The 19,194-nt window shown below is 57.7% G+C and overlaps 2 protein-coding genes across 2 annotated transcripts in view; both read left to right on the top strand.

Moving 5' to 3' along the window:
- Positions 1–5,820, top strand: part of LOC113959105 (vasoactive intestinal polypeptide receptor 1-like) — an 11,002-nt gene extending 5,182 nt beyond the window's left edge. The window contains exons 3-13 of the mRNA XM_027667885.1: positions 109–216; positions 1,085–1,194; positions 1,478–1,575; positions 2,083–2,215; positions 2,849–3,002; positions 3,509–3,569; positions 3,839–3,905; positions 4,015–4,106; positions 4,324–4,453; positions 4,750–4,791; positions 5,016–5,820. Of these exons, the coding sequence (XP_027523686.1) occupies positions 109–216; positions 1,085–1,194; positions 1,478–1,575; positions 2,083–2,215; positions 2,849–3,002; positions 3,509–3,569; positions 3,839–3,905; positions 4,015–4,106; positions 4,324–4,453; positions 4,750–4,791; positions 5,016–5,108 (1,088 nt within the window). The 3' untranslated portion in view covers positions 5,109–5,820. The remainder of the gene's footprint in view (positions 1–108; positions 217–1,084; positions 1,195–1,477; positions 1,576–2,082; positions 2,216–2,848; positions 3,003–3,508; positions 3,570–3,838; positions 3,906–4,014; positions 4,107–4,323; positions 4,454–4,749; positions 4,792–5,015) is intronic.
- A 6,106-nt stretch (positions 5,821–11,926) lies between these two features.
- The window catches only part of SCN4A (sodium voltage-gated channel alpha subunit 4), a 43,954-nt gene continuing 36,686 nt past the window's right edge, over positions 11,927–19,194 (top strand). The window contains 1 exon segment of the mRNA XM_027667884.1: positions 11,927–12,047. Coding sequence (XP_027523685.1) covers positions 12,014–12,047 — 34 coding nt within the window. The 5' untranslated portion in view covers positions 11,927–12,013.

The raw sequence follows: 19,194 nt of genomic DNA, 5'->3' as shown, positions 1-19,194 counted from the left end.
TTCCAGGAGGCTCCGTGTGTCCCCTGGGCTGTGCCGGGGCCGGGGGGTTCCGTGTGTCACCCCGGCACGTCCCTTCTCTCCAGCGCTGACCGTCCCATCCCTCCCCAGGCTGCCGGACCGAGTGGGATGGGCTGAGCTGCTGGTCGGCCGTGCCCGTCGGCCAGTCCCGAGCCATCGCCTGCCCCGACATCCTCCATGTCTTCAAGAAGTCCAAAGGTGCAGTGAATCCCACCCGGACCGTTCGTCCCATGGGATCGAGGGCTGAACTGCACCCACCCACCCACCCTGCCAGGGGCTTTTGTGACACCCCAGCCCTTCCCCTGCCATCTCACAGCTCCTGCCTCTCCGAAATACGTCCTTGGTATATCCTGCAGTCCAAGCAGGGGACGGGCAAAAGCAGAAATTCAGGTTGTTGCCAGGCCAGAAAAGTCTCCAGATCCTTTCATCACTCAGTGCCCTGTGGGTAGAGCATTTAGGGATCTCATCCTCCAGCTGGGTGACAGCAGGACAGTCCCTCTGCTGCTCAGTGCCCTCCTTTCCCACACAGCAGCCAAACGCTCCTGACCTGCTCGGGACCACTCCAAGCCACATGGATGAAAAAAGCAGTGTGGGATTGTGATGATTTCAAGGCCAGGTGTTCTCCCAGGGTGGGAATTGCTGCCAGGGGAGCTGCTGCCTCCATCCCCCTTGGAGACAGCGGAGTGTGAAGGAGAGCACCCAATCAGTCCCCCCAGCAGCTGAGCACGGGGCATAATTGGATAGGAAACGGAGAGTTGGTAAATGCATGCTTAGGGCTGGAACAGCTCAGGAGAGGTTTGATGAAGCTCTCACAGAATGAATAAGCACTTTTTTAGCCTAAACTCCCTCCCTCTGTGGGGATTCGTGCCTGCTTTCACATCCTGCCCTAAGCTGCCCTCCAGGAGGGCAGCGATGTGAGCTGGGAGGGATGGGGCAGCCAGGCCACTCTGGTACCACACTGCTGTCCCTGCTGGGCTGCTGCTGCTGTCCCAGGCAGGACATTTTGGGGATGCTGATGCAGAGGTGATACCTGTGGCTCTCATGAGGTCCCTTCTTGTTGCTGCAGTGCTGATCCAGAGGAACTGCACCGAGCTGGGATGGAGCTCCCCCAGCCCTCCCTACCACAGTGCCTGCAAGCTGGAGGCCCTTGGCAGCAACAACGACACTGAGGCCAAGGCAAGGGGGTCCCCTGGGGGCTGTGAGGCACCCACTGCAGCATCACCCTGCCCACATCACTCTGCCCACGTCACCCACCCCACATCACCCTCCCCACACTGACCCACCCTGTTGGGCAAAGAAACGTGAAGATCCTCCCAGGGTTGTCTCATTTGGCCTCATCCTTGTTGCTGGGATTCCTGGAGGAACCTGGGCTGGGTCATCACACTGTCACCTCCCTGCTATCACAGACCAGCACCTCCCAGTTCATGCTGCCTCACTCCACTGGAGCTTTCCTTTCCAGAAAGGCTATTTTGTCACCATGAAGGTGCTTTACACCTGTGGCTACTCCACGTCCCTGGCAGCCTTGTTCTTGGCCATCGGCATCTTCTCCTGCTTCAGGTAGGGCTCAGTCCTGGCTGCTCTTGGGCTGCAGCTGGAGCAACACAGGGTAAATCCTCAGCAGGGGATGCTGCCCTTAGCCTCTGCCCTCCCTGAGCAACCAAGCTCCATCCCTGCCAACATGGACAATAGGGCAGCATGAGAGGAACAGCAGCATTGTCCTTCCCTGTCCTTCCCTGCTGACACACAGATTGAAACCCTCGGGTTGCCCTTTCAAGCTTTGCTTTTGCAGACCTCGCTGTGCTGCAGATTTGTGCTCTCTGGAGGTGGTTGAGGATGTTCCCCAGCACACCTTGTCCCTGGGCAGCAGCTTCGAGCACAGCACAACACTGTTCTTCCTGATTTCAGGGCAGGAAAACCTTCTCCAGGGCTCTGTGCTTGACCATCGCAAACACGTGGTCCCTGGGCTGGGCTCCAGCCAGGGAAGGGGATATTAGAGGAGAAGTTCCTCTGCCCCTTGGCTGTCTCTGCTGCTCCCTGGGCGCAGAACAGCTCTTCCTCCCACAGGAAGCTGCACTGCACGAGGAACTCCATCCACATCCACTTCTTCACCTCCTTCGTGCTGCGGGGGACTGCTGTGTTCATCAAGGACAGAGTCCTCTTCTCAGACGAGTCCATTGACCACTGCACGATGTCAACAGTAAGACACTGAGTCCCAGCCTGGGCAAGGTGCAGGGAGGGCAACATGAGGTCATCTGGAAGAGTCTGAGTGGGTTTGGAATGGATTTAGCACTGCAAAGAGGAGAGAGAGAGGCTGTGAGCCTGGGGTGGACAGTCTGCCTTGGGAGGACTTCAGGAGGTTCATGACAACATTTCTGCATTGGCCTCATGTGCAGAGATCATGGTCTGCCCTTAAAGCTCTCCCTGGTCTCAGGCAGAGTACCAGCAGGGCTGAAGCTCAGCACAACCTCAGCAGCACCAGGTACATGCAAACACACCTGGTACTGCTGGATGCACAGATTTGGGGTTCTCAATCAAAACAGAACCCCCTGCATGCAGGTACCACCATGGACACCACAAACACAACCACAGACGTGGGTTTCTAAAGGTCCTCCAAAACCAGCCTGTGCTCACCTGCCCATGTTGCACAGGCAGAGCAGAACCTGCCCCGGGTGACGGGTGGGATTGGTGCAGAATCCCTGGAGCTGCACTGAAAGGCCATCACAGGTGTCTTTGAGGGGATGGACAGGGAGGATGACCATCCTCTGTGCCCCCCAGGACAGGGTCTGGTGCCATCCAGCACTCTGAGCCTGCCCCCTCCTCATCCTGGCAGGTGAACTGCAAAGCAGCCATCGCCTTCTTCCAGTACTCTGTCCTGGCCAACTTCTACTGGCTGCTGGTGGAGGGGCTGTACCTGCAGACCCTGCTGCTGCTCACCTTCACCTCCGACAGGAGGTACATCTGGTGGTACATCCTCATCGGCTGGGGTGAGTGCAGGACCATCCACCCCTGGGCAAGTCCCCACTGATGGGCCAGGGGCAGGAACCACCTGCAGGGGCTGCCTGCTCTGACCCCCCCCACCCATGGCTGCTCTCAGCACACCCCCCTCGCCCCCAAATCTCTCTGCATGGCCTCATGCTTGCTGGGGCACCTGCCAGCTCCTGGAGCTGGCTGGGAAACATGACCTGACCCAGGACAGGTCCTCCCTTCTTCCCACGTCCACCTGGAGTTGGAAACACCGATCCCAGGTGCCCAGGTTGGATGTGAGAGCACAGGTGGGAGCAGGAGGGTGGCCAGGAGGTGACACACAGAAGTATCATCATCAGTGGGCACCATCTCCATTTAAACTTGGAGAAGGTGGAAAGATTGTCACGTTCCTGCCACATCCAGGGGCCCAGACCTGACCTAGACACGTGGGTCTGGGGACAAGGGAGGGAGAGGTGGTACAGGGCACTGGGGAGACTCCACATTCCTGCCTGTCCTGTCCTTGCAGGTGTCCCCATGGTGACAGTGGCTGTGTGGGTGGTCACCAGGCTGCAGTATGACAACTATGGGTAGGAGCAGACATCCCTCTTCCTTCTCCAGGCCAGCTCAACCACGTGTCCCCCATCCAAGTCCTGGGGGATGAACCTCTTGCCTGGGAGGTTCAGGAGGGGAGAAACTGGGCCAGGGCTTTATTTTAATGCTGTTCCTGTTTTCTAGTGGATCCCGTGGCAAGAGGTGCTGTGCAAAGGGGGCATGGGGCTGGTCAAAGGGGTGGCAGGGTGACACCTGGGCTACAAGGGTCCAAGTGGGTGGCAGAGCCACTTCTCCTCTCCCGTAGGTGCTGGGATGATTACGCCAGCCTGTACTGGTGGGTGATCAAGGCTCCCATCCTCCTGGCCATATTTGTGAGTATGTCCTCTGAGAATCCCAGCCCCAGAGCTGGGGGGTCCCACATGGAGAGGGGGAACTGAGCAGGGGGCTGTGCAGAGCCTGAGATGTGGCTTCCCATGGCAGGTGAACTTCCTCATCTTCCTCAATGTCACCAGGATGTTGGCACAGAAGATCCGGTCCCCAGACATCAGCAAAAACTACAAGCAGCAATACATGTAAGGGCTACAAAGGGGGGCTCCCCTCACCCTGGTTTCTGGGGGTCCCAGGGCAGCAGGGACCCCTCCCTGGAGGAGCACAGAGGAGGAACATCTGGGAGGCTCCAAGACCTGCCTTTCACAGAGAACCTGCTTGGGGTCAAAACCAAGCTCTTGGGAAGGTCTCACGGGGCAGCAGGACCACCCAGGCCCCCCCTCATACCACCACTCTCTGCAGGAGGCTGACCAAGTCCACGCTGCTGCTCATCCCTCTCTTCGGGGTGCACTACATGGTGTTCGCCCTCTTCCCCGAGCACGTCGGCGTCGGTGCCCGGCTGTACTTCGAGCTGGTCCTCGGCTCCTACCAGGTGCAGGCTGGGGGAGATGGGGAGGCAAAGTCCCCCTGTACCCATCCCATCCCAAGATCACACCCTGGGAGCCCCTGGGATGTGCTGCTGGGGCTTCACACTGTTTTGAGAGAGGGCTGTGTCCCGGGCACCCCTCAAACGCCAGGGTTGTGTCCTGGTGAACAACTTGCACCGATCCCCTGCTGCCCGTGGGATGGGGTGAGAGCTGTGGGAGGATGGAAGTGCAGGCAGCAGATGAGCACAGAGGGGTCCAACCCCTTTCCTCAGGTGAAACTTGCTCTTCCTGTCCTTCACAGGGGTTCCTGGTGGCTCTGCTGTACTGTTTCCTGAACGGGGAGGTGAGTGTGTCCCCCAACACCCATCCCTGGGCTCCACAGCTGTCTGGGCACACAGAGGGTGCACAGAGACCCTCGAGGGTGCACAGACACCCCTGAGGGTGCACACATGGGCATGCACCCTCCTGCACCCCGAATCCTGTAGAGCCCTTGGAGCAGCTCCTGCCCCTTTGCTGGGTGCTGGGGGCTGTCCCTGGGTGCCAGTGCTACCCGTGGTGTTGGTTCAGGTCCAGGCTGAGATCAAGAGGAACTGGGGCAAGTGGCAGTTGTCCATGGAGAGTAACGTCTTCAACCTGGTGACCCAGGACTTCACAGCGTGACGAGGACGGCGGCTGGGGGGAAACACCCCCTCAGGGGGTGGTGGTGGGAGTGGTGCAGCTCCATGGCTACAGTTCCAGAAAGGCCAAAAAAAAAAAGGATTTTGGATGTTCTGGGTCTGGTATGCTCAGAGTGTGGTGTGAATGGCTGTAGGAAAGGCTCTGCCTGCTCAGGTGCTGGTGGCACTTTATGGCTCCGTGTGACAGTGCCTCACCCACTCAAAGCTCTCTTTGGGCTTTGGTCAGAATTTTAGGTAGAGCAAAGAGAACTTCTCCGCTCTTCTGCCCCAAGACCAGGCAGGAAACGCAATTATCATTTCACGAAGGGCAGTTGGTGTTTTTCATTTGCACTGGAATGAAAAAAAAAGTGGTCCTGACACTGAAGGCATTTTTTGATGGCTGTTCCTTCTCTTCCTTGGTGTACAAAACCATTTCCCTCATGGGAAGATGCCTAAACACAGCCAGGAGCCTTTCTGAGGGTGGGAGAAGCAAATAGAGAGAGAGACAAAACCCCCTACAAGAGTTCCCCAGTGGCCTCTTGACTCAGTTCCTCCCTGATTTCCAAAATGTTCCCCTCTCTCCCATACCCGTTGATTCAACTGGGGGATACATTCCACCACTCCCTGGGCCTTTGCACTGAGGAATGGGACAGTTTGCAATCAGCAGGACTCACTGGCTTCACCAGGGACTCATTTTCCAGGAATAGCAAGTTTTGTGCCAATAAAATTTGTTCTGAGGTCCAGCACTGCTATTCAGAGGGTTGATTTGCTCTCCAAGCCCAGCCTTGGTACTGGGGGTGCTGGAGGGTGGAAACCCTGCCCATAATGTAATGCCTGGTAATCCCTCATGGGGTGGGAATATCTGCCTTTTCCCTGCCTGCTGAAACAGCCAGGCTTTGGGCATGGCCATGGAGAGGGGATGGAGGAGGAAGGTGAGGAAGAGCACAAGGTGGTGCATCACGAGCTGTCCCAGAGGTCCTGGGGTGCCCTGGCCCCTCTGGGTCAGAGATGCCACCACCACACCATAGCCTGACCCTGTTCCGCACCATGAACATCCTTCATCCTCCCAGACTGAGCTCCTGCCTTGGCAAACTTTGTCTCCAGGAGCAAGAGAAGCCTCAAATGCCCTTTCCCAAACCTCCTGGCCTCTCCCAGCCACACTGAGCTCCCGAGCCACCCGATCTCAGCAGAGCTTCTCACACTGCCTAGGTTGTCATTTCTCCCTGTTGCCACATGTCCTTCCTTAAATAAAACCCACTTGCTGGCCCCTTTCCAGGCTGCAGGATCTCCAGAGATCCCATTTGGTCTCTCAAAGAGGCCTTGAGAGGGAAGCAGAGCCCCAGACCTGATCTGAGGTGAGATGGAAGATGTTCCACTAAACAACCCCCCTGAGCCAGCAGCATGCTCTGCATCACCAGCCAGGAAAGCTCCAGAGGAGCAGAGCAGCTGTCAAATGAATGCCTGTCTGCATCCAGGAAGGGACCACAAGTGAATAGACGTCCCTGACCATCATTAGGAGGACAATGTTTCAGCAGGGATGAGGCAGCAGCAGCAGTGGATTGTGCCAGGGCTGGGGATGCTCAGTGGGAATGTCCCAGTTGCCACAAAGCTTTGAAGAACACTGGGTTTGCACCTATTTACAGCTGCAAATGGTTTTCTGGGTGATAAACCTGAAACTCCAAATGATCTGCTGGGGTTTGCTGGCCTTTGACCCACCCTGGTCTCCATGGAGCGGGACAGGAGCCCACAGTGAGTGTGGCAGGGATGTGCCACCTCCGTGGGGATTGGACATCAGGCTTGGCCTGCAGGAAAGGTTTTCCAAAACGTTTGCTCTGTCACTGGTGTGGACCTTGCCCTGCAGCCACATATGATCATTGAATCAGGGAATTATGGAATGGGTTGGGTTGGAAGGAACCTTAAAGGGACCATCTCATTCCACCCCCTGCCATGGGCAGGGACACCTTCCACCAGCCCAGGTTGCTCCAAGCCCCATCCAACCTGGCCTTGGACACTTCCAGGGATCCAGGGGCAGCCACAGCTTCTCTGGGCAACCTGAGCCAGGGCCTCCCCACCCTCACAGAGAAGATTTCTTCCCAAAGATCCCAATGATCTTAGGGGTCTTGTCCAACCTAAACCATTCTGAACCTGTATTTGGGCAGACTGAGCCCGGGTAGAACAGGAGCAGGTTTTCCCTGGGGTGTCACAGCCTGGCATCCCCATCCCCCAGCCTGTCCCGGAGGTGCTTTGTGTCCCCCTCAGGGCTGGAGGGGTGTCCGGGGAGGGGGGTGTTTTTCCTGGAGCCGGAGGGTGGCACTGCGGCCCCTGCACAGGCACCGACACCGGATCAGGGTGTCAGTGCTGGAGCGCGGTGTCCCCGCACGGAGCACGGGCACGGGCACGGGCACAGCCGGCGGGGGGGACCCGGCCCATCCCGGGGTGCCAACGCCCGGTGGCTCCAGCCTGCTGGCAGAACCCAGGGATTAAGGTAAGACACCACACTGCTCTGGGGGAATGTGCATCCCAAGGCTTTGGAAAGACCTGGGACCCCCCAGGATCGCTCCCGACAGCCCTGGCCAGGAGAGGTTACCCAGCGGCGGGGATGGGAACAGGGCTGAGGGCTGGGAGTGCTGTGCCTCTGCCTGATGCTTCGTTCCCTGCCTGCACCCCCTGCTCCTCCCGGGACTGCCAGGCCACCCTGGATAGGTGCAGAGGGTGCCCTGTGCTTGCATCCCCTCTTTCATCCCCGCTCCAGGATGTTCCTGCCTCTGCGGCTTGGGGAATTCACCCTCCCCGTGCCCCGGCTCGCTGGGGCAGCTCGTTTCCTCCCTTCCTGTGCAGGCAGCTCCAACTCTGCCCAGCTCCTGCCTGCACAGACACCAGCAGATACTGGTCCCACAGAGCCCCGGGGATGCTGCCAGTCCCACGGTTCTGGCAGTGAAGGAGAGCTGGGGAGGGACTTTGGACAAGGCCCTGGAATGATAGGACAAGGGATAATGGCTTCCTACTGACAGAGGGCAGGGTCAGATGGGATATTGGGAAGGAATCCATCCCTGTGAGGGTGGGGAGGCCCTGGCTCAGGTTGCCCAGAGAAGCTGTGGCTGCCCCTGGATCCCTGGAAGTGTCCAAGGCCAGGTTGGATGGGGCTTGGAGCAACCATGTCAAGTGGAAGGTGTCCCTGCCCATGGCAGGGGAGTGGAATGAGATGGTCTTTAAGGTCCCTTCCAACCCAAACCATTCTGGGATTCCATGATGCATCCAGCATCACAAGTCCAGGTACCTCAAACACTCCAGGGTCCCTCAGGCTGGACCAAGCATTGCCCTTATCCCACCCAGTCACACCAAGAACCCATTTTTCCCACCCAGATTCATGTTGTGAGTACCTCTGGGTACTCCAAGCTCCCATTCCTGTGCAGGGGGACAGGAGCAATACTCTTGTGCTCCCTCAGTTCTGTGCTGAGCACCCTGCAGTGCCCCCAGAAGGGGAGGAGCCACATCCCAGAGTTTCCACACTCATGTGCCTCATTCCAGATTTCTCTGGGCTCTAGGCAAAGTAAAAACAGGCATGTGCAGCTATCACAGGCTTCCCAGTGGTGACAAGGCTGGGCTTGGGGGAGCTGCAGCTGCTGGAACCCCCCAAACTTCCTCTGAATTTCCTGCTGCAACCAACGGAGCAAGTGGAAAGTCCCCAGTCACAGCAGGAGGACGTTCCCTCTCCCTTCTCTCCTCACCACTGACCCCTGGATGTACAGGGGGTGTTCTTTTCCCATGGATAGGGGCTGTTGCTTTGCTGCTGAGCTCCCAACAGGCTCCTGGTGCAATCCCTGCCTTGCAGCAATCCCCTGGCAGCTGACATGGGGCTCTTCACTCTCTCCTTCCCTTGCCTTTATCCACTCTGAGCCTGGATGAGGCTCCAAGTCAGCAAGAAGAGCCCTGGGGTTGGTTTTTAGCTGAAGAAATCAAAGTTACACCTCCCAAAGCACACCTTTGGCATCCCCTGTGCAGAGCTAATTCTGCACCACCTCCCTCCCAGAAGCCAAACCCGGGCTCCTGCACTGCCTCATTCACATGGTCTGGAATAGAAAAGGAAAATTATTTTGAGAAGTAGAATTGAGCTAAAACTTCACTTCCTGGCACCCTGGGTGCTCAGGTCTGCAGTCTTGGCCCTGGTTTTATGGGTTGTGTGGGATGCTGGTGATGACAAAGAGCCCCAGGGTGGGGGGCTGGAGGCAGGGAAGGGGATTGCCATGGGAAATCACCAGGGAGGGATGCCAGGCTAGGGAGGAGAGGTGCTGCAGCTCCACTAAAGCCCACACCAACATTGGAAAGTCCCTATGGAGTGTTTTGGGACAGCAGAAGGGACAGAGATGGTGTTGGAGAGATGATGAGCCCCCTTTGACCAGGCTGAATGCTGGAGTGGTTGGTCCACCCTCAACTCAGCCCTGAGCACCCCAAAAGGGGGTCCTGCAAGCTGGGTCCCCCTCTGTACTCTCCTCCTAACCCTGGGTGCCCACCAAGCACCCCGCGTACCCCCAGAACTGCTTGGGCATGGCAGGAGCACCCAAAAGCATCAGGAAGGGCGTGAGGGGAGACAACCCCATGGCAAACCCCTGTTTCTGTATCACCCTGGTTCTGGCTCAGATCCCCTGTGGGTCCTCATGGGCAGGACACGGAGTGAGGGCACAGGGTGAGGTGTGTTGGTGTCACAGCAGGGTGACCCCGTGTGGCTCTGGCCATGCCGGCCATGGGATGCTCCTGGTGTGCAAAGGAACACGGTGCTGGTGCAAGAGGATGGGTGTGGGGGGATGGAGAAAAAACCGCCAGACACGCCTGGTGTGTAAGGAGGAGCCACAGTCAGCGCTGGGTGCTGCACAATGGGAATACCGTTCCCAAAGAGCCACGGGCTTGGAGACAACATTGGCAGCGGGGTTGGCACCGACTGTCCCCCACCCCCCGCCCTCGCAGTTGTCCCGCTGCTCTTTCCAGTTGCCTGTCACTGCTGGGAGAGACCGGCGGGGAGGTGCTGGCCAGGGTCGCCTCCACCTCCCCTCCAGCTCCCCCACGTCCCATGTGGTGCCGAAGCCAGCCCAGAGCCACCTCCACCTCTGGGACACCGCGTCCCCGGCCGGGAGCATGGCCAGGGCAGGGGGGTCCCCTCGGGCAGGACCCCCCGAGCTGCGGGAGATGCGGCTGCGGGGGCTGCGGGCGCCGCCGGCCCCGGGATCGGCGCGGGGGGGGGGGACACGAACGCCACAGCTGAGACGGGCCGAGGCTACCTGAAGGACCCCGCATGTCCTCAGGTTTCACTCATGACCATCTGACAGCAGCGGCAGCTGCTCTGCCAACAGGCACTCGCGGAGCCAAAGCCTCCTCCAGGAGTCGAAGGGAGAAGGAAATTCTGGCCCCAAAAAGTCTCTTCCTTGGGATTTCGCTCTCTCTCCACCCAACAGTAAGTACTGGGTTAGGCCCTGGGTTGCTGCCTGGTCACCTGGGCAGGGTCTATGGGGTCTTGGATGTCCCCAGGTTTGTCATTCTCGCTGTGCCTGCAGTGTATAAGCAATGCCTGGGGTGTGCAGTCTTGGTGCTGGAGGTGGATGGGAGCAGGACACCCCCAGAGTCACCGGGGTGGTATTTAGGGCTGTAGGCACCTTCTGGACCCCCCTGCATGGAAAACAACCCGTGAGAGGGGAGAAAGTCCCCTCAAAGGTGCAGGCAGGGTATGAGGAGGAGTGTGCCAGCAGCCAGGGGACCCTCAGTGGCCACTGACCTGTGCTGGGACGAGAGGGGACGGTCAGGGACGTGACGGGCAACTGGTTTCTGAGCCACCTTCCCACCCGGAGCAGGGGAGCTACAGGCAGGGCTTAAAAGTCGCAAGTCTCCTTTCTCCTGGCTTCTCCTCCTGGAGGTCTAAATATAAACCTCAGCTTGGCCAAGCCAAGGTTGCAGGAAAGGTCTGCGGGTGCTTTGCAGTGTCTCCTTCTGGGAAGGCACCTGTCCCTGCAGAGCCACTGTCCCCCGTGGGGCAGCAGGGAGGGACCCCCGTGGGGAGAAGGGGAGGAGGTGGGACCCCTCTGCCGTGCTGGAATGGCAGTGATGGGATGGCACAGGGGTGGGAGGCCTTTCACACGTGGGGGCCGTGGGGGCACAGGCACAGCCCAAAGCTTTGGGGTGCTGGGGAGGCGGGATGAGCCCATTGTGGGGTTCAGGGCTCACATCCTCCTGCCATGGGAAGCAGAAAAACAGGCAGTGCCAGGGTGGGAGTCAGCTCATTTTTTGGGTGCTGTATTCGCCATGTGCCTGTGGCTGTGCCAGCTTCCATCACTCCCTGCACGGGCAGGACCCACCGTGCACCTTGTGACGTTCTGGGGTTTATCCAGGGGCAATCACCCCCCTGGGCCCCCATCCCTGACTGCTCCCTCACTCCCCACAGCCGGGGCTCAGTTGCAGAGTGAAGTTTGCAGTCAAGCAGGAGCATTTCCTCTCCTGCCCACACTGCCGCTGATGGGGTTGTCAGGGATCAGCCTGGGAATGTGGCAGGCAAAGGATTGAACTTCAGGGAGGCAACAACTCCATAAAGCCCTGGGAACAGCAGGAAATCCCAGTCGGTCCGACACACAGGAGGCATCCTGAGTGGGTTGATGTCGTGAGTGCCGGAACTGCCTCCTCCAGCCCTTGCCAGGAAAATGCCTGATTGAAAATGGTTTTGGGGCCAAAAGAGCGTATTTCCAGGAACTGGTTAAATAGCACAAAGTCCTGCCTTGACTCTATAGTGCTAATATTTGAACAGAATGTTCTGTTTTCTGGTGTGGGCAGAAGGTCAGGACAGAAGGGCTCTGTGGAGTTTTTTGGTCAGCTCCAGCTTCATTTGGAGATTTGCTGGATTTGGGGTAGGAGAGCAAGCAGCAGCGGGTCATGAAGAGAAATCCATCATCGTTTCTGTTTCCAGGTTGGACTAATGAGGTCGTTTCTGTGCAGGGGAGGAAGGGGGAGAAAGTGATGGATGCTTTGGGGAATTGTGAGGGCAAAGATCCCAGCTGTAGCTGCGGAGGTAGTGGGAAGGGTGCCCAGGCTCTGTGCCTGTCCAGCTGCCTCCTTCCTTGGTTACTCACGCAGCCCTTGGAGTATCTCATCTTTGGGTCTTCATTCTCCATCTCCATGTGGATTTGAATGGCATCCCTTGGGAACTGGAGGGCAAGAGTGGTGGTGTGGGGGTCAGCACCCAGAGGGCTGTGACAGCTGCAGGTGCTCTGTGCTGGTCCTGATTTTCAGGATGTCTGGTCCGGGATATTGGGATACAGAGGCTGCGATGGGAAAACAGGCATCCTTCAGCCCTGGGATGCTGCAGGGATATTACAAATCCCGCAGGAGCAGCAGGTCTGGGACCTGCTGCCAGTGCTGTGTTGGTGATCCCTGTGGGAGCCGGTGTCAATTCTGGCATCCCTTGGAGGTGCCGTGTCCCTGCTCCCCGTGCTCCTCGAGTGTGGGGGACCCCGGGGGGAGCGCAGGTCATTCCAGCCCCACGCCATCCTCCCTTCCCCCACGCTGTCCCCTCGCTGCCTTCTCAGCACAGCTCAGATCTTTTCCGAGCCTGACACGAGAGCTGCCGGCAGGGAGGAGCAGGAGCTCGGGATGACACCCGAGTGCCGGCAGTGGGCAGTGGGCAAGCGCAAGGTCCCCTCTTTAACCCTTCCCTGCCTGCTCGAGCCTCCACCTCTGCCACCCCTCCCCTCAAAATAAACCCAAATCGCCCTCACCCCGGTGTCCCCTTTGCAGCGATCCCCTCCCGGGGGTCACAGGGACAGCGGGATGGTGGGAGGGGGGGATGGGGTGGCATCCCCCGCTCCGGGCAGGAGGGGGTTAGTGCGTTGCTGCGGGGTGTTGCAACCTCCTATTTCCATCTGTGGCCGGGGAGAGTATCCCAGGACTTCACAGCTCCCGGGCTGTGTGTGCCACCCCCGCCCCCAGCACAGCAGGTACCCTGGGGTGGGCTGTGGGCACACGGGCATCGAGTGCCACAGTCCCCGGCAACTCCAGGACAGCAAAACTCAGGGAATTGTATGAAATTAATCTCCACGTGGCTTATGATGCTGGTGGCATCTGCAGGGCTCAGGAGTTTCTCTGCAGGGTTCACAATTTCAGGGGGGACAGTGGTTTATGTCCCAGGGGTGCTGGTGCCCCCTCAGCACGTTGAGCATTAAGGATTTGACTCCCTGTCAAATCCGCCAGGGACAGGACGGGCTCAGCTGTGTCTTTCCAAGGAGCTGGGGCCAGGGAGCAGCACCTTGTTTGGCAGGTGCAGAGCAGTTGTGGTGGTGGGGACCCCGTGGAAGGTGCTGCTGCAATGGGCTGTGACACTCAGGGTTGTGCATCGTGTCCTTCTCCTCCCTGTAAATCCCCCAGCACTGGCACAGCCCTCAGCTCACTGGTGTCCTTGTCCCAAGATGGAGTGGGTTGGCTGTTGCCAGGAAAGGGGCTGGAGAGTGCTAGGAGGTCTCCTCTTGGTTTGCTCAAGACAGGCAGCCTCCAGCAGGCAGAAAACAGCAGAGCAGCATCACTCCCTTAGCAGGAAACTCATTCACCATGTGCTTAAAATCACAGTCATGGAATAAGTGGGGTTGGAAGAGACCTTAAAGATCATCTTGTTTCACTCCCCTGCCAAGGGCAGGGACACTTTCCACTGTCCCATGTTGCTCCAAGCCCCGTCCAACCTGGCCTTGGACACTTCCAGGGATCCAGGGGCAGCCACAGCTTCTCTGGGCAACCTGTGCCAGGGCCTCCCCACCCTCAAAGAGAACAATTCCTTCCCAATATCCCATCTAAACCTACTCTCTGTCAGTGGGAAGCCATTCCCCCTTGTCCTGGCACTCCAGATCTGTGTCTAAAGTCCCTCTCCACATCCTGAATTTGGCCCAGGCAGCCACACCACTGGTGTGTGACCTGTGGTAGCACAGGTCTGGTCTGGACCCCCCTGGGGGACTGTGGTGGCACGTGGGGAGAAGGAACCTGCTGCAGCATCTCAGTGCCCCTGTTCTGGCTGGGGAAAGGCATCTCCTGTTGTTGGGCTCGCTCTGGAATTCTTTTCCAAAGGCTTTCAGGCCATCCCTTTCACTGGGGGTTAAGGGGGGGTTGCAGCAGCACAGATTCATCCAGCGCCCCGGGATGACGGATGCTGTTGGAAGCATCCCACATTCCTGCTGGCACACTTGGCTTGGGCCACGCTTCAGGCACAGGAACAAACCACACCCGGAGGAGGGTAAAAAGCCATGGTGGTGACAGGAGGCAGCACAGGGGACGTGTCACTGAGGGCAGCCAGAGGTGCCTGAGCCACCCAGCCCACGGGGCTGCCCCGCCGAGTGCTTTAAAACCCCAGGAATTCAAAGGATAATGCTGAAAAATGAAATACTGATTTTTTTTTTCTCATTCTCTAGTTCTTCTGAGCCAACTACTATTTGATAACAGAGTGGGAAAAGGCTTGGGGCGATTCCTGGTTTCCTCATTGTTGTTTTCTCCTTGTGAAAACAGAGCCCCCTCTGCTTTTACAGCAAAGCAACCTAAAAATACAGTGAATTTCTAGAACTGCCACAGTGGTGGAGACCCAGCATCCCACAGCAGTGTTGTAGGAGCCATTTGTTTGCAGAAGAAAATTTTGGAGACTTCGCTTATCTTTCCAGATGGTGTTTGTAAAGTAGTCACAGCAAGGCACTAAGGGAGGACAATTTATCCGGGGATGGTAAACATCAGACTCTTAAATGGCTCATTATCGTGTTACAGAAAGGGGTGTAAACTTGTTTATAAAATGGCTCGTTTTTTCTGGCACAACTGAGGGTGTTTATCTGAGTTACTGATAGAAATACATATAATCCTGAAAACAGTAACGTGGCTCCAGGCCCTGCTCAGCAGCCAGTAAATCCCCCACCTGCAGGACTTAGCATGAACCTCTCCACCCCCAGTGCTATTTGTGGACAGGAAAAAGAAAACATTTTACATTAGTTTTTTCAGTTTTCCCACTTTCCCCCCCCCAAATTTATGGAAATTACATTGGGAAATAAACAAATAAACACGCCAGAGGACTTTTTTAGCCCCTAGGACCACGCTGGAAGGTTTTTTTTCTTCAACCATCAGACCTTACAGCCAGGTTTTTTGTCACCCTGTACATTTGTGCTGTCCTGACCATGCCAAGTGTCTGTGCCCTTGACTGGGTTTCAAACAAATGCATGTTCTCCTAGCAGTGGCCTCCTAGTCCATGGGATTTGGGGTTTTTCAAACCTGTTTAATGTGTACAGGGGTGGAGAGGGGACCCACTAAGGAGGATTCATGGGTTGGGAGAGCAAGACCCAAGGCATGGCTCAGGGGTCAAGGAATGGTTTGGGTTGAAAGGGACCTTAAAGACCATCTCATTCCACCTCCTGCCATGGGCAGGGACACCTCCCACCAGCCCAGGTTGCTCCAAGTTCCATCCAACCTGGCCTCGGACACTTCCAGGGATCCAGGGGCAGCCACAGCTCCCCTGGGCAACCTGAGCCAGGGCCTCACCACCCTCCCAGGGAAGGATTTCTTCCCAATATCCCATCTGACCCTGCCCTCTGGCAGTGGGAAGCCATTCCCTGTGTCCTGTCCCTCCATCCCTTGTCCCAAGTCCCTCTCCAGCTCTCCTGGAGCCCCTTTAGGCCCTGCAAGGGGCTCTCAGCTCTCCCTGGAGCCTTCTCTTCTCAGGGTGAACCCCCCCAGCTCTCCCAGCCTAGCTCCAGAGCAGAGGGATCCAGCTCTTGGAGCATCTCCATGGCCTCCTCTGGACTCTCTCCAGCAGCTCCACATCCCTCTTACGTTGGGGGCCCCAGAGCTGGATGCAGAATCCCCCCCTCACCTGCTGCCCCCACTGCTGGGGGTCAGCCCAGGACACAATTGGCTTTTTGGGCTGCGAGTCTCCTCCTGGGCCGGTGGGGATGTGCAGCAGGGAGTGTGGATGGTGTTTGTGGCAGCCCTTGGGACACATGTCACCCATGGCTGAGCTGTGACTCATCCCCAAACCTCTCAGGGCCAGCTGGTCCCCGTTGCACTGTCCTGACCCACCCCGGGGTGTTCCCATGGGCATAAATAAATGGGGTGCAGAGGGTTGGGTTATCCCATGTGCTTCAGCCTCTGGGTGCTGGTGGGGTGGCAGTGGTGCCTCACAGGAGGTTCTGGGCTGCAGGTAGCAAAGGAGGGGGTGCTGCAGGATTGGGCTTTGCTTGTGCTGTGATGGGTTTGGACTGTGTGTGGGTCTGGTTTCCTGAGCTGCTGGGTGCTGGCTCATCTCCCCTGGTGCTAACACAACTCCAACAGTGTGGGCCAGCCCTGGGCTCACTTGGCACCATCTGTCCCCTGCTCATTTCCTTTGTCACACGAGCCCCTTGTTCCTCACTAATCCCTGCTCCAGGGCCCCCGTGCCGGGCACTGGGAGCACTTGGCTGAGCATCACCTGGCTCTGCTGGTTCTTGCTGAGTGAAGCTGATTTACACTTGCTGGTGGCCATTCTGGTTGTCTTCTCACTTGGATTTATGTCCCTATTGATCTCTCTGGTGTTTTTACAGTGTGACCTGTTATGTGGCTGAATCTTGCAGGGCAGGTTTACGGGTAAACTTAACTTATAGCTCCTTGAGCTGTGTTTGAATGCTGCAGATGGTCAGGGGGTCCCACTGCTGCCTCCCAGGTTCTGGGTATCTGTAGGGCTGAGATCTCTTAGGAGCAACTTGACTTTACTTGAAACACCCCCAGTTGTATCTGTCCTTGTTAACTCAGCCCTGAGTATGGTGGGGAAACAACTGCATCCCTCTGGAGTGATTCCCCAGGAGACTCCAGGTTTGCAGATGCTCTCCCAGAGCAGAGGGAGGGGCCGAGCCCCAGGGCCAGGGTGACCTCAGACACTCTTTGTCCCCCAGCACCACGTGTCTGTATGCAACAGCCAAGAACATCCTTCCCCCTCTTCCTCAGCCCACGGGAGGTTATTTTCTGTGCAGGGATGAAGTGCCAGCTCTGGGTGAGGTGACTGTCCCAGCAGTCTCAGACAGGACCCTGCCACCCTCCCATCTGTGCTGGTTAAACAGAACCAGCACCACTGGTACCTCCCAAATCACCCCTGTTATTTTGGAGGCTGATTCATTTACGTGTTGCCTCAGAGCACCAAAAATATCAGAGCAAACTGAATTTCCTTCCAAGTCAAGGCCAGGCACTTCTGAGCAAGAAGCTGCTCCCATTTGCCTGCTGGTAATTGCTGATGCTGGACTGGGGGGTGAGATGCTCATCCATGTTGTGCCACAGGAGGTGTGTCCAAACACTGCAGCTCACGTGTGTCACAGCATAAAGGAGTTACCTGGCTTAGCTGGGCTGCCAAAATTTAAGAAGGCAATAAATAGCAGATCAGAGCTTTATGACTGATTTCTCAGCAGGATAATCAATGGGCAGGAGTCTGCCTTTAATTCAGAACCCTCAGGGGTCCCAAGTCTTGGAGAGCTGGGGCAGAGCCCCGTGGAACCACAGGGGTGATTCATGCCCAGGGCAGCTCCTGTCTCTGGGCCTGAACTGCTTTTACCTATTGGAGAGGCAAAGAGTTTGATCTGGTTTATATATAGCAGCTGCTGTAAATGTGCCAGGATGTGCCAGGCCTGGAGCAGGGGCTGCTCACCCCATCCCCATGGCCAGGGAGGCTGGTCCCAGGGTGAGACACCTCTCGTGGGGTGGTGGGACTGGGCTGTCTGTGTCCCACCCCCTCTGGTGTGGGAACTGGGGGAGACAGAGGGGCTGGGCTGAGCCCCTCACACAGCCTGTGTTCGGCTCTTGGCTCCTCTTTTTGGAAGCAACAATCGACCAGAGATGCTGGTGGCTTCAGAGTTGTGGTATGTGGGAGCTGGGCATGGGCTTAAGTCCTGTGTTTGATCCCTGGAGTCATCCCACTATCTGTGTGGACACAAAGGGGTCAGAGCAGGACCAGGTGCTGCAAAAGACCCCGAAAAGCCAGGAAGCATTTTCATACTCAGGGCAACATCCCCTTTGAGGCCTCCCAGTGTAGCCTTGTGGGGTGGTGCCCACCCCCAGCACCTCCCTCCATGGCCCTGCTGGCACCTTCCCTTCCTTTCTGCTCCCCTTCCCAGATCCACAGTGCTGGCTCTGCCTCCCTTCTCGCCCCCTGTGCTCCCTCCTCTCCATCACGCGAGGACAGAGCTTTCCCTGTCTCTCTGACCCCTCAGCACCCACGCCTGTCTCTGCTCCATCAGCCACCGACACGGCACGATGGCTTCGTCCCAGCGAGAGGAAGAGCAGACGGGCAGGAGCAAAGCTGGTGCTGCTCCCTCCAGCTCCCCTCCTGCTCCCTCTCCCGCCGGGAGAGGAATGAGCAGAGTCATGGGGCTGCAGAAACCTGAGCCCGGCGCTGATCGCTGGTGGCAGCTGGAGGCAGAGCCACCTCCGCCGCGCCACGGGCCGGGCACAGCGAGGGGACACGGCGGTGCTGCGGGTGGGAGGCTCCAGGAAAAGCGTGGAGCAGGCAGCACCCCCTGCACTGAAGGGCTGGACAGCAGCGTTGCTGCTGGAGGGGCTGGAGCCCCACTACACATCCCATAGCACAGGCTTGTCCTAACAGCTCTGCGAAACCCTGTTCCCAGGGAAACTGAGGCCACCGTGAGCAACAAGCTCCTGTGAGTCCTCAGAGCTGCCAGAAGGTGAGGTGGGAAGGACCCCCACGGGTGCTGTGGGTCCTGCCTGAGCATGTCTGAATGATGCTCCAGGGAGTTCAACTCAGTGATCCCGATGGGCCTCTCCCAGTGGGAGGTGTTCTGTGACCCCATGCACCAGTGCATCCCTGCTGGGACTTGGGGTGATAGAGCCAGATACAGCCCCAGTTTCTGGCTTGAGCTTTGAGGCCACTGGTATCGAGGAGCAAGTTTCTAGAGCTGCTCGAGTAGAGCATGAAATGGGTGTAAATCCAGATAATTCCATGAGGAGCAGCAGTGGTGGTACCTGCTGCCCAGGCACCATCCCAGCCCCTCACAGAGACATGTGGGGGCAAAAATTCTCTTCTTGCTGGCTTTGATGAGGTCCCATCCTTGGGTCCAGCAGGA

This window comes from Corapipo altera, unplaced genomic scaffold (genome assembly GCF_003945725.1).
Source record: "Corapipo altera isolate COAL_440 unplaced genomic scaffold, ASM394572v1 174, whole genome shotgun sequence".
Taxonomy (NCBI): domain Eukaryota; kingdom Metazoa; phylum Chordata; class Aves; order Passeriformes; family Pipridae; genus Corapipo; species Corapipo altera.
Note: the sequence above shows the minus strand (reverse complement) of the source record. Positions and strands in the feature narration are given on the sequence as shown.